A 14,539-nucleotide genomic window follows, 5' to 3' on the forward strand; every position below is an offset into this window, starting at 1 on the left:
AGAGACAGAGGAGGAGTAGATACAGAGGAGGAGTAGAGACAGAGGAGGAGTAGAGACAGATGAGGAGTAGAGACAGATGAGGAGTAGAGACAGAGGAGGAGTAGAGACAGAGGAGGAGTAGAGACAGAGGAGGAGTAGAGACAGAGGAGAAGTAGAGACAGAGGAGGAGTAGAGACAGAGTAGAGTAGAGACAGAGGAGGAGTAGAGACAGAGGAGGAGTAGAGACAGAGGAGGAGTAGAGACAGAGGAGGAGTAGAGACAGAGGAGTAGAGACGGAGGAGGAGGAGAGACAGAGGAGGGGGAGAGACAGAGGAGGAGTAGAGACAGAGGAGGAGTAGAGACGGAGGAGGAGTAGAGACAGAGGAGGAGTAGAGACAGAGGAGGAGTAGAGACCGAGGAGGATGAGTAGAGACAGAGGAGGAGGAGTAGAGACAGAGAATGAGTAGAGTAGAGACAGAGGAGGAGTAGACAGAGGAGGAGTAGAGACAGCGGAGGTGTAGAGACAGAGGAGGTGTAGAGACAGAGGAGGAGTAGAGACAGAGGAGGAGTAAAGACAGAGGAGGAGTAGAGACAGAGGAGGAGTAGAGACAGAGGAGGTGTAGAGACAGAGGAGGTGTAGAGACAGAGGAGGAGTAGAGATGGAGGAGGAGTAGAGACAGAGGAGTAGAGACGGAGGAGGAGGAGAGAGAGGAGGGGGAGAGACAGAGGAGGAGTAGAGACAGAGGAGGAGAAGAGACAGAGGAGGAGTAGAGACAGAGGAGGAGTAGAGACAGAGGAGGAGTAGAGACAGAGGAGGAGTAGAGACAGAGGAGGAGTAGAGACAGAGGAGTAGTAGAGACAGAGGAGGAGAAGAGACAGAGGAGGAGTAGAGACAGAGGAGAAGGATTAGAGACAGAGGAGGATGAGTAGAGACAGAGGAGGAGTAGATACAGAGGAGGAGTAGAGACAGAGGAGTAGAGACGGAGGAGGAGGAGAGAGAGGAGGGGGAGAGACAGAGGAGGAGTAGAGACAGAGGAGGAGAAGAGACAGAGGAGGAGTAGAGACAGAGGAGGAGTAGAGACAGAGGAGGAGTAGAGACAGAGGAGTAGTAGAGACAGAGGAGGAGTAGAGACAGAGGAGGAGTAGAGACAGAGGAGGAGTAGAGACAGAGGAGGAGTAGAGACAGAGGAGGAGTAGAGACAGAGGAGGAGAAGAGACAGAGGAGGAGTAGAGACAGAGGAGGAGTAGAGACAGAGGAGGAGTAGAGACAGAGGAGTAGTAGAGACAGAGGAGGAGTAGAGACAGAGGAGGAGTAGAGACAGAGGAGGAGGAGAGACAGAGGAGGAGTAGAGACAGAGGAGGAGTAGAGACAGAGGAGGAGTAGAGACAGAGTAGAGTAGAGACAGAGGAGGAGTAGAGACAGAGTAGAGTAGAGACAGAGGAGGAGTAGAGACAGAGGAGGAGTAGAGACAGAGTAGAGTAGAGACAGAGGAGGAGTAGAGACAGAGGAGGAGTAGAGACAGAGGAGGAGTAGACAGAGGAGGAGTAGAGACAGAGGAGGAGTAGAGACAGAGGAGGAGTAGAGACAGAGGAGGAGTAGAGACAGAGGAGTAGAGACGGAGGAGGAGTAGAGACAGAGGAGGTGTAGAGACAGAGGAGTAGAGACAGAGGAGGTGTAGAGACAGAGGAGGTGTAGAGACAGAGGAGGTGTAGAGACAGAGGAGGAGTAGAGACAGAGGAGGAGGAGAGACAGAGGAGGAGAAGAGACAGAGGAGTAGTAGAGATAGAGGAGGAGTAGAGACAGAGGAGGAGTAGAGACAGAGGAGTAGTAGAGACAGAGGAGGAGAAGAGACAGAGGAGGAGTAGAGACAGAGGAGAAGGATTAGAGACAGAGGAGGATGAGTAGAGACAGAGGAGGAGTAGATACAGAGGAGGAGTAGAGACAGAGGAGTAGAGATGGAGGAGGAGGAGAGAGAGGAGGGGGAGAGACAGAGGAGGAGTAGAGACAGAGGAGGAGAAGAGACAGAGGAGGAGTAGAGACAGAGGAGGAGGAGAGACAGAGGAGGAGTAGAGACAGAGGAGGAGTAGAGACAGAGGAGGAGTAGAGACAGAGGAGGAGTAGAGACAGAGGAGGAGTAGAGACAGAGGAGGAGTAGAGACAGAGGAGGAGAAGAGACAGAGGAGGAGTAGAGACAGAGGAGGAGTAGAGACAGAGGAGGAGTAGAGACAGAGGAGTAGTAGAGACAGAGGAGGAGTAGAGACAGAGGAGGAGTAGAGACAGAGGAGGAGTAGAGAAAGAGGAGGAGTAGAGACAGAGGAGGAGTAGATACATAGGAGGAGTAGAGACAGAGTGGAGTAGAGACAAAGAAGGAGTAGAGACAGAGTAGAGTAGAGACAGAGGAGGAGTAGAGACAGAGGAGGAGTAGAGACAGAGTAGAGTAGAGACAGAGGAGGAGTAGAGACAGAGGAGGAGTAGAGACAGAGGAGGAGTAGAGACAGAGGAGGAGTAGAGACAGAGGAGGAGTAGAGACGGAGTAGAGTAGAGACAGAGGAGGAGTAGAGACAGAGGAGGAGTAGAGACAGAGGAGTAGAGACGGAGGAGGAGTAGAGACAGAGGAGGTGTAGAGACAGAGGAGTAGAGACAGAGGAGGTGTAGAGACAGAGGAGGTGTAGAGACAGAGGAGGTGTAGAGACAGAGGAGGAGTAGAGACAGAGGAGGAGGAGAGACAGAGGAGGAGAAGAGACAGAGGAGTAGTAGAGATAGAGGAGGAGTAGAGACAGAGGAGGAGTAGAGACAGAGGAGTAGTAGAGACAGAGGAGTAGTAGAGACAGAGGAGTAGTAGAGATAGAGGAGGAGAAGAGACAGAGGAGGTGTAGAGACAGAGGAGGAGTAGAGACAGAGGAGGAGTAGAGACAGAGGAGTAGTAGAGACAGAGGAGGAGGAGAGACAGAGGAGTAGTAGAGATAGAGGAGGAGTAGAGACAGAGGAGGAGTAGAGACAGAGGAGTAGTAGAGACAGAGGAGTAGTAGAGACAGAGGAGTAGTAGAGATAGAGGAGGAGAAGAGACAGAGGAGGAGTAGAGACAGAGGAGGAGAAGAGACAGAGGAGGTGTAGAGACAGAGGAGGAGTAGAGACAGAGGAGTAGTAGAGACAGAGGAGTAGTAGAGATAGAGGAGGAGTAGAGACAGAGGAGTAGAGACAGAGGAGGAGTAGAGACAGAGGAGGAGTAGAGACAGAGGAGGTGTAGAGACAGAGGAGGAGTAGAGACAGAGGAGGAGTAGATACAGAGGAGTAGTAGAGATAGAGGAGGAGAAGCGACAGAGGAGGAGTAGAGACAGAGGAGGAGTAGAGACAGAGGAGGAGAAGAGACAGAGGAGGTGTAGAGACAGAGGAGGAGTAGAGACAGAGGAGTAGTAGAGACAGAGGAGTAGTAGAGATAGAGGAGGAGAAGAGACAGAGGAGGAGTAGAGACAGAGGAGGAGTAGAGACAGAGGAGGAGTAGAGACAGAGGAGGTGTAGAGACAGAGGAGGAGTAGAGACAGAGGAGGAGGAGGAGTAGAGTCAGAGGAGGAGTAGAGACAGAGGAGGAGTAGAGACAGAGGAGGTGTAGAGACAGAGGAGGAGTAGAGACAGAGGAGTAGTAGAGACAGAGGAGTAGTAGAGATAGAGGAGGAGTAGAGACAGAGGAGGAGTAGAGACAGAGGAGGAGAAGAGACAGAGGAGGAGTAGAGACAGAGGAGTAGTAGAGACAGAGGAGTAGTAGAGACAGAGGAGGAGTAGAGACAGAGGAGTAGTAGAGACAGAGGAGGAGAAGAGACAGAGGAGGTGTAGAGACAGAGGAGGAGTAGAGACAGAGGAGTAGTAGAGACAGAGGAGTAGTAGAGATAGAGGAGGAGAAGAGACAGAGGAGGAGTAGAGACAGAGGAGTAGTAGAGACAGAGGAGGAGTAGAGACAGAGGAGGAGTAGAGACAGAGGAGTAGTAGAGACAGAGGAGGAGGAGGAGTAGAGTCAGAGGAGTTTGATCTCTCACGTAGCTTGATAACTGTGGACATTTTTGCTTTATTTTTATTCTAAATAGAGACGGCATGTTGGATTGTGTAAAAAGGAAATGAGCTTTAGATTCCCCAAAATATATTCCCAGACCTCCCGTCAGGTTATGCCCCCCCCCCCACTTGTAAAACCAAAGTGGCGCCCCTGTGAACCAACATATGTTCCTACACCATTACCTGAGGAACTTGTTGAGGTCTCCATGCTTCATGTACTCAAAGACCATGATGAGGGGATCCCCATCCACACAGACCCCATAGAACTTCACAATGTGGTCGTGCTGGAGGTTGGTGAGCAGCTCTGCTTCTCTCTGGAAGTCCTTTCTGGCTGACAGGTTGGGGTCCTTCAGGGTCTGGGAACCAAACGGACACGCTGTTGGTTTCAGGGTCTGTGGATGAGAGAAGTACTGGTTGTTTACTGCTGCTACTACTGTAGTAGTAAACACATTGATATCAGACAGCTTATAGACAACAGACAGGTTGAGGTCCTTCAGGGTCTGGGAACCAGAGAGATGTACTGTTGGTTTACTGCTGGAGTATGTGTCTGTAAAGGACCTGTAGGTCTTAAACTTCTTTCAGCTAGGGGGCAGAATTTTTATGTTTGGATAAATATCCCCCGACTATTTCTCAGGTCCAGATGCTAGAATATGCATATAATTGACAGATTAGGATAGAAAACACTCTAAAGTTTCCAAAACTGTCAAAATATTGTCTGTGAGTATAACAGAACTGATTTTGCAGGCGAAGACCTGAGGAACTCCAACCCGGAAGTGCATTGTATTTGGAAAGATCCCTGTTTCATTGCCTGCCCCTCCTCCATTTAAAGGGGTATCAACCAGATTCCTTTCCCAATGGCTTCCTCAGTCTGTGACCAGGCTTTAGACATAGTTTCAGGCTTTTATTTTGAAAAATTAGCGAGATTTATCAAAACGCCTCAGGTGTCCTTTGATTGGTTCCTGAGCGCGAGAGAAGAAGCTCGACATTTTCTTTCTCTGTAGTATTGAATAGTTTACCGTCCGGTTGAAATATTATCGATTATTTATGTTAAAAACAACCTGAGGATTGATTCTAAAAAATGTTTGACATGTTTCTACGAACATTACGGATAGTTTTTGTAATTTTCGTCTGCCTTTCAGGACCGGAACGAGCCTGTGGTTTTCTGAACAAAACGCGCAAACCAAATGGCGGTTTTTAGTTATAAAACTAATCTTAATCGAACAAAAAGAACATTTATTGTGTAACTGGGAGTCTCCTGAGTGCAAACATCCGAAGATTATCAAAGGTAAGCGATACATTTTATTGCTTTTCTGACTTTCGTGACCAAGCTAATTTGCGCCTAGCTGTTCTTACTGTTTTGTCTAGTGATTGATAAACTCACAAACGCTTGGATTGCTTTCGCTGTAAAGCATATTTTCAAAATCTGACACGACAGGTGGATTAACAACAAGTTAAGCTGTGTTTTGGTATATTTCACTTGTGATTTCATGATTATAAATTTTTTTTTAAATATTTTTGAATTTGGCACTCTGCAATTCAGCGGTTGTTTACGAAAATGATCCCGCTAAAGGGATCCGTGCGCCAAGAGGTTTTAAAGTGCTGGTCTGATCCTTATACACTGCTCAAAAAAATAAAGGGAACACTTAAACAACACAATGTAACTCCAAGTCAATCACACTTCTGTGAAATCAAACTGTCCACTTAGGAAGCAACACTGATTGACAATAAATTTCACATGCTGTTGTGCAAATGGAATAGACAAAAGGTGGAAATTATAGGCAATTAGCAAGACACCCCCAATAATGGAATGGTTCTGCAGGTGGTGACCACAGACCACTTCTCAGTTCCTATGCTTCCTGGCTGATGTTTTGGTCACTTTTGAATGCTGGCGGTGCTTTCACTCTAGTGGTAGCATGAGACGGAGTCTACAACCCACACAAGTGGCTCAGGTAGTGCAGTTCATCCAGGATGGCACATCAATGCGAGCTGTGGCAAAAAGGTTTGCTGTGTCTGTCAGCGTAGTGTCCAGAGCATGGAGGCGCTACCAGGAGACAGGCCAGTACATCAGGAGACGTGGAGGAGGCCGTAGGAGGGCAACAACCCAGCAGCAGGACCGCTACCTCCGCCTTAGTGCAAGGAGGTGCACTGCCAGAACCTCCAGCAGGCCACAAATGTGCATGTGTCTGCTCAAACGGTCAGAAACAGACTCCATGAGGGTGGTATGAGGGCCCGACGTCCACAGGTGGGGGTTGTGCTTACAGCCCAACACCGTGCAGGACGTTTGGCATTTGCCAGAGAACACCAAGATTGGCAAATTCGCCACTGGCGCCCTGTGCTCTTCACAGATGAAAGCAGGTTCACACTGAGCACATGAGCACATGTGACAGACGTGACAGAGTCTGGAGACGCCGTGGAGAACGTTCTGCTGCCTGCAACATCCTCCTGCATGACCGGTTTGGCGGTGGGTCAGTCATGGTGTGGGGTGGCATTTCTTTGTGGGGCCGCACAGCCCTCCATGTGCTCGCCAGAGGTAGCCTGACTGCCATTAGGTACCGAGATGAGATCCTCAGACCCCTTGTGAGACCATATGCTGACACATGCACATTTGTGGCCTGCTGGAGGTCATTTTGCAGGGCTCTGGCAGTGCACCTCCTTGCACTAAGGCGGAGGTAGCGGTCCTGCTGCTGGGTTGTTGCCCTCCTACGGCCTCCTCCACGTCTCCTGATGTACTGGCCTGTCTCCTGGTAGCGCCTCCATGCTCTGGACACTACGCTGACAGACACAGCAAACCTTTTTGCCACAGCTCGCATTGATGTGCCATCTTGGATGAACTGCACTACCTGAGCCACTTGTGTGGGTTGTAGACTCCGTCTCATGCTACCACTAGAGTGAAAGCACCTCCAGCTTTCAAAAGTGACCAAAACATCAGCCAGGAAGCATAGGAACTGAGAAGTGGTCTGTGGTCACCACCTGCAGAACCATTCCTTTTTTGGGGGTGTCTTACTAATTGCCTATAATTTCCACCTTTTGTCTATTCCATTTGCACAACAGCATGTGAAATTTATTGTCAATCAGTGTTGCTTCCTAAGTGGACAGTTTGATTTCACAGAAGTGTGATTGACTTGGAGTTACATTGTGTTGTTTAAGTGTTCCCTTTATTTTTTTGAGCAGTGTAGTTGGAACACAGGACTGGTCTGATCCTTATAGTGGAACACAGGACTGGTCTGATCCTTATAGTGGAACACAGGACTGGTCTGATCCTTATAGTGGAACACAGGACTGGTCTGATCCTTATAGTGGAACACAGGACTGGTCTGATCCTTATAGTGGAACACAGGACTGGTCTGATCCTTATAGTTGGAACACAGGACTGGTCTGATCCTTATAGTGGAACACAGGACTGGTCTGATCCTTATAGTGGAACACAGGACTGGTCTGATCCTTATAGTGGAACACAGGACTGGTCTGATCCTTATAGTGGAACACAGGACTGGTCTGATCCTTATAGTGGAACACAGGACTGGTCTGATCCTTATAGTGGAACACAGGGCTGGTCTGATCCTTATAGTTGGAACACAGGACTGGTCTGATCCTTATAGATGGAACACAGGACTGGTCTGATCCTTATAGTGGAACACAGGACTGGGCTGATCCTTATAGTTGGAACACAGGACTGGTCTGATCCTTATAGTGGAACACAGGACTGGTCTGATCCTTATAGTGGAACACAGGACTGGTCTGATCCTTATAGTGGAACACAGGACTGGTCTGATCCTTATAGTGGAACACAGGGCTGGTCTGATCCTTATAGTGGAACACAGGACTGGTCTGATCCTTATAGTGGAACACAGGACTGGTCTGATCCTTATAGTGGAACACAGGACTGGTCTGATCCTTATAGTGGAACACAGGACTGGTCTGATCCTTATAGTGGAACACAGGGCTGGTCTGATCCTTATAGTTGGAACACAGGACTGGTCTGATCCTTATAGTTGGAACACAGGACTGGTCTGATCCTTATAGTGGAACACAGGACTGGTCTGACCCTTATAGTTGGAACACAGGACTGGTCTGATCCTTATAGTGGAACACAGGACTGGTCTGATCCTTATAGTGGAACACAGGACTGGTCTGATCCTTATAGTGGAACACAGGGCTGGTCTGACCCTTATAGTTGGAACACAGGACTGGTCTGATCCTTATAGTGGAACACAGGACTGGTCTGATCCTTGTAGTGGAACACAGGACTGGTCTGATCCTTATAGTTGGAACACAGGACTGGTCTGATCCTTATAGTGGAACACAGGACTGGTCTGATCCTTAAATTGGGAACACAGGACTGGTCTGATCCTTATAGTGGAACACAGGGCTGATCTGATCCTTTAGTGGAACACAGGACTGGTCTGATCCTTATAGTGGGAACACAGGACTGGTCTGATCCTTATAGTGGAACACAGGACTGGTCTGATCCTTATAGTGGAACACAGGGCTGGTCTGATCCTTATAGTGGAACACAGGACTGGTCTGATCCTTATAGTGGAACACAGGACTGGTCTGATCCTTATAGTGGAACACAGGACTGGTCTGATCCTTATAGTGGAACACAGGACTGGTCTGATCCTTATAGTGGAACACAGGGCTGGTCTGACCCTTATAGTGGAACACAGGACTGGTCTGATCCTTATAGTGGAACACAGGACTGGTCTGATCCTTATAGTGGAACACAGGACTGGTCTGATCCTTATAGTGGAACACAGGACTGGTCTGATCCTTATAGTGGAACACAGGACTGGTCTGATCCTTATAGTGGAACACAGGGCTGGTCTGATCCTTATAGTGGAACACAGGACTTGTCTGATCCTTATAGTGGAACACAGGACTGGTCTGATCCTTATAGTGGAACACAGGACTGGTCTGATCCTTATAGTGGAACACAGGACTGGTCTGATCCTTATAGTTGGAACACAGGACTGGTCTGACCCTTATAGTTGGAACACAGGACTGGTCTGACCCTTATAGTGGAACACAGGACTGGTCTGATCCTTATAGTGGAACACAGGACTGGTCTGATCCTTATAGTGGAACACAGGACTGGTCTGACCCTTATAGTTGGAACACAGGACTGGTCTGATCCTTATAGTGGAACACAGGACTGGTCTGATCCTTATAGTGGAACACAGGACTGGTCTGATCCTTATAGTGGAACACAGGACTGGTCTGATTCTTATAGTTGGAACATTTACCACAGACAGCTGTAACAGTACTGTGTCTGTTTGGGGGATCCCTCCTAATGAGAACCATTTACCACAGACAGCTGTAACAGTACTGTGTCTGTTTGGGGGATCCCTCCTAGTGAGAACCATTTACCACAGACAGCTGTAACAGTACTGTGTCTGTTTGGGGGATCCCTCCTAATGAGAACCATTTACCACAGACAGCTGTAACAGTACTGTGTCTGTTTGGGGGATCCCTCCTTACCTTGACAGCCACCAGCATGGTATCCTTGGTGGGGATCAGGTTGTAGCACTCTGCCAGGAAGACCTTTCCAAACGCCCCCTCTCCCAGCTCCCTCTTCAGGATGATGTCCCTGCGCTTTATATGCTGTACGTCTGGAGGGAGGGGACAAACACACACAGACAGAGTGAGTCTGGAGGGAGGGGACAAAACACACACAGACAGAGTGAGTCTGGAGGGAGGGGACAAAACACACACAGACAGAGTGAGTCTGGAGGGAGGGGACAAACAAACACAGACAGAGTGAGTCTGGAGGGAGGAGACAAACACACACAGACAGAGTGAGTCTGGAGGGAGTGGACAAACACACACAGACAGAGTGAGTCTGGAGGGAGGGGACAAACACACACAGACAGAGTGAGTCTGGAGGGAGGGGACAAAACACAAACACAGACAGAGTGAGTCTGGAGGGAGGGGACAAACACACAGACAGAGTGAGTCTGGAGGGAGGGGACAAACACACACACAGACAGAGTGAGTCTGGAGGGAGGGGACAAACACACACACAGACAGAGTGAGTCTGGAGGGAGGGGACAAACACACACAGACAGAGTGAGTCTGGAGGGAGGGGACAAAACACACACAGACAGAGTGAGTCTGGAGGGAGGGGACAAACACACACAGACAGAGTGAGTCTGGAGGGAGGGGACAAACACACACAGACAGAGTGAGTCTGGAGGGAGGGGACAAAACACACACAGACAGAGTGAGTCTGGAGGGAGGGGACAAACACACAGACAGAGTGAGTCTGGAGGGAGGGGACAAACACACACAGACAGAGTGAGTCTGGAGGGAAGGGACAAACACACAGACAGAGTGAGTCTGGAGGGAAGGGACAAACACACAGACAGAGTGAGTCTGGGGGAGGGGACAAACACACACAGACAGAGTGAGTATGGAGGGAGGGGACAAACACACAGACAGAGTGAGTCTGGAGGGAGGGGACAAACACACACAGACAGAGTGAGTCTGGAGGGAGGGGACAAACACACACAGACAGAGTGAGTCTGGAGGGAGGGGACAAACACACAGACAGAGTGAGTCTGGAGGGAGGGGACAAACACACACAGACAGAGTGAGTCTGGAGGGAGGGGACAAACACACACACAGACAGAGTGAGTCTGGAGGGAGGGGACAAACACACACAGACAGAGTGAGTCTGGAGGGAGGGGACAAAACACACACAGACAGAGTGAGTCTGGAGGGAGGGGACAAACACACACAGACAGAGTGAGTCTGGAGGGAGGGGACAAACACACACAGACAGAGTGAGTCTGGAGGGAGGGGACAAAACACACACAGACAGAGTGAGTCTGGAGGGAGGGGACAAACACACACAGACAGAGTGAGTCTGGAGGGAGGGGACAAAACACACACAGACAGAGTGAGTCTGGAGGGAGGGGACAAACACACACAGACAGAGTGAGTCTGGAGGGAGGGGACAAACACACACATACAGAGTGAGTCTGGAGGGAGGGGACAAACACACACAGACAGAGTGAGTCTGGAGGGAGGGGACAAACACACAGAAAAAGTGAGTCTGGAGGGAAGGGACAAACACACAGACAGAGTGAGTCTGGAGGGAGGGGACAAACACACACAGACAGAGTGAGTCTGGAGGGAGGGGACAAACACACAGACAGAGTGAGTCTGGAGGGAGGGGACAAACACACACAGACAGAGTGAGTCTGGAGGGAAGGGACAAACACACAGACAGAGTGAGTCTGGAGGGAAGGGACAAACACACAGACAGAGTGAGTCTGGAGGGAGGGGACAAACACACACAGACAGAGTGAGTCTGGAGGGAGGGGACAAACACACAGACAGAGTGAGTCTGGAGGGAGGGGACAAACACACACAGACAGAGTGAGTCTGGAGGGAGGGGACAAACACACACAGACAGAGTGAGTCTGGAGGGAGGGGACAAACACACAGACAGAGTGAGTCTGGAGGGAGGGGACAAACACACACAGACAGAGTGAGTCTGGAGGGAGGGGACAAACACACACACAGACAGAGTGAGTCTGGAGGGAGGGGACAAACACACACAGACAGAGTGAGTCTGGAGGGAGGGGACAAAACACACACAGACAGAGTGAGTCTGGAGGGAGGGGACAAACACACACAGACAGAGTGAGTCTGGAGGGAGGGGACAAACACACACACAGACAGAGTGAGTCTGGAGGGAGGGGACAAACACACACACAGACAGAGTGAGTCTGGAGGGAGGGGACAAACACACACACAGACAGAGTGAGTCTGGAGGGAGGGGACAAACACACACAGACAGAGTGAGTCTGGAGGGAGGGGACAAAACACACACAGACAGAGTGAGTCTGGAGGGAGGGGCCAATACACACACAGAGAGAGTGAGTCTGGAGGGAGGGGCCAATACACACACAGACAGAGTGAGTCTGGAGGGAGGGGACAAACACACACAGACAGAGTGAGTCTGGAGGGAGGGGACAAACACACACAGACAGAGTGAGTCTGGAGGGAGTGGACAAACACACACACACAGACAGAGTGAGTCTGGAGGGAGGGGACAAACACACACAGACAGAGTGAGTCTGGAGGGAGGGGACAAACACACACAGACAGAGTGAGTCTGGAGGGAGGGGACAAACACACACAGACAGAGTGAGTCTGGAGGGAGGGGACAAAACACACACAGACAGAGTGAGTCTGGAGGGAGGGGACTAACACACACAGACAGAGTGAGTCTGGAGGGAGGGGACAAACACACACAGACAGAGTGAGTCTGGAGGGAGGGGACAAACACACACAGACAGAGTGAGTCTGGAGGGAGGGGACAAACACACACAGACAGAGTGAGTCTGGAGGGAGGGGACAAACACACACAGACAGAGTGAGTCTGGAGGGAGGGGACAAAACACACACACAGACAGAGTGAGTCTGGAGGGAGGGGACAAACACACACACAGACAGAGTGAGTCTGGAGGGAGGGGACAAACACACACAGACAGAGTGAGTCTGGAGGGAGGGGACAAAACACACACAGACAGAGTGAGTCTGGAGGGAAGGGACAAACACACACAGACAGAGTGAGTCTGGAGGGAGGGGCCAATACACACACAGACAGAGTGAGTCTGGAGGGAGGGGACAAACACACACAGACAGAGTGAGTCTGGAGGGGGGGGACAAACACACACAGACAGAGTGAGTCTGGAGGGAGTGGACAAACACACACACACAGACAGAGTGAGTCTGGAGGGAGGGGACAAACACACACAGACAGAGTGAGTCTGGAGGGAGGGGACAAACACACACAGACAGAGTGAGTCTGGAGGGAGGGGACAAACACACACAGACAGAGTGAGTCTGGAGGGAGGGGACAAAACACACACAGACAGAGTGAGTCTGGAGGGAGGGGACAAACACACACACACAGACAGAGTGAGTCTGGAGGGAGGGGACAAACACACACAGACAGAGTGAGTCTGGAGGGAGGGGACAAACACACACAGACAGAGTGAGTCTGGAGGGAGGGGACAAACACACACAGACAGAGTGAGTCTGGAGGGAGGGGACAAAACACACACAGACAGAGTGAGTCTGGAGGGAGGGGACAAACACACACAGACAGAGTGAGTCTGGAGGGAGGGGACAAACACACACAGACAGAGTGAGTCTGGAGGGAGGGGACAAACACACACAGACAGAGTGAGTCTGGAGGGAGGGGACAAAACACACACACAGACAGAGTGAGTCTGGAGGGAGGGGACAAACACACAGACAGAGTGAGTCTGGAGGGAGGGGAAAAACACACACAGACAGAGTGAGTCTGGAGGGAGGGGACAAACACACAGACAGAGTGAGTCTGGAGGGAGGGGACAAACACACACAGACAGAGTGAGTCTGGAGGGAGGGGACAAACACACACAGACAGAGTGAGTCTGGAGGGAGGGGACAAACACACACAGACAGAGTGAGTCTGGAGGGAGGGGACAAACACACACAGACAGAGTGAGTCTGGAGGGAGGGGACAAAACACACACAGACAGAGTGAGTCTGGAGGGAGGGGACAAACACACAGACAGAGTGAGTCTGGAGGGAGGGGGAAAACACACACAGACAGAGTGAGTCTGGAGGGAGGGGCCAATACACACACAGACAGAGTGAGTCTGGAGGGAGGGGCCAAACACACACAGACAGAGTGAGTCTGGAGGGAGGGGACAAACACACACAGACAGAGTGAGTCTGGAGGGAGGGGACAAAACACACACACAGACAGAGTGAGTCTGGAGGGAGGGGACAAACACACAGACAGAGTGAGTCTGGAGGGAGGGGACAAACACACAGACAGAGTGAGTCTGGAGGGAGGGGACAAAACACACACAGACAGAGTGAGTCTGGAGGGAGGGGATAAGACACACAGGCAGACAGAGTGAATCTGGAGGGAGGGGACAAACACACACAGAGAGAGTGAGTCTGGAGGGAGGGGACAAACACACACAGACAGAGTGAGTCTGGAGGGAGGGGACAAACACACACAGACAGAGTGAGTCTGGAGGGAGGGGACAAACACACACAGACAGAGTGAATCTGGAGGGAGGGGACAAGCACACACAGACAGAGTGAGTCTGGAGGGAGGGGACAAACACACAGACAGAGTGAATCTGGAGGGAGGGGACAAACACACACAGACAGAGTGAGTCTGGAGGGAGGGGACAAGACACACAGGCAGACAGAGTGAATCTGGAGGGAGGGGACAAACACACACAGAGAGAGTGAGTCTGGAGGGAGGGGACAAACACACACAGACAGAGTGAGTCTGGAGGGAGGGGACAAACACACACAGACAGAGTGAGTCTGGAGGGAGGGGACAAACACACACAGACAGAGTGAGTCTGGAGGGAGGGGACAAAACACACACACAGACAGAGTGAGTCTGGAGGGAGGGGACAAAACACACACAGACAGAGTGAGTCTGGAGGGAGGGGACAAACACACACAGACAGAGTGAGTCTGGAGGGAGGG

At 50.7% G+C, this 14,539-nt stretch overlaps 1 protein-coding gene across 2 annotated transcripts in view; it reads right to left on the minus strand.

The window, feature by feature from the left end:
- The window catches only part of ntrk3b (neurotrophic tyrosine kinase, receptor, type 3b), a 162,640-nt gene that overhangs the window by 35,772 nt on the left and 112,329 nt on the right, over positions 1–14,539 (minus strand). For both annotated transcript variants that reach the window (XM_071400341.1, XM_071400340.1), the window contains 2 exons: positions 9,503–9,633; positions 4,208–4,416 (listed from right to left, as the gene is read on the minus strand). In XM_071400341.1, the coding sequence (XP_071256442.1) occupies positions 4,208–4,416; positions 9,503–9,633 (340 nt within the window). The remainder of the gene's footprint in view (positions 1–4,207; positions 4,417–9,502; positions 9,634–14,539) is intronic.

Source organism: Salvelinus alpinus, chromosome 5, assembly GCF_045679555.1.
Source record: "Salvelinus alpinus chromosome 5, SLU_Salpinus.1, whole genome shotgun sequence".
NCBI lineage: Eukaryota > Metazoa > Chordata > Actinopteri > Salmoniformes > Salmonidae > Salvelinus > Salvelinus alpinus.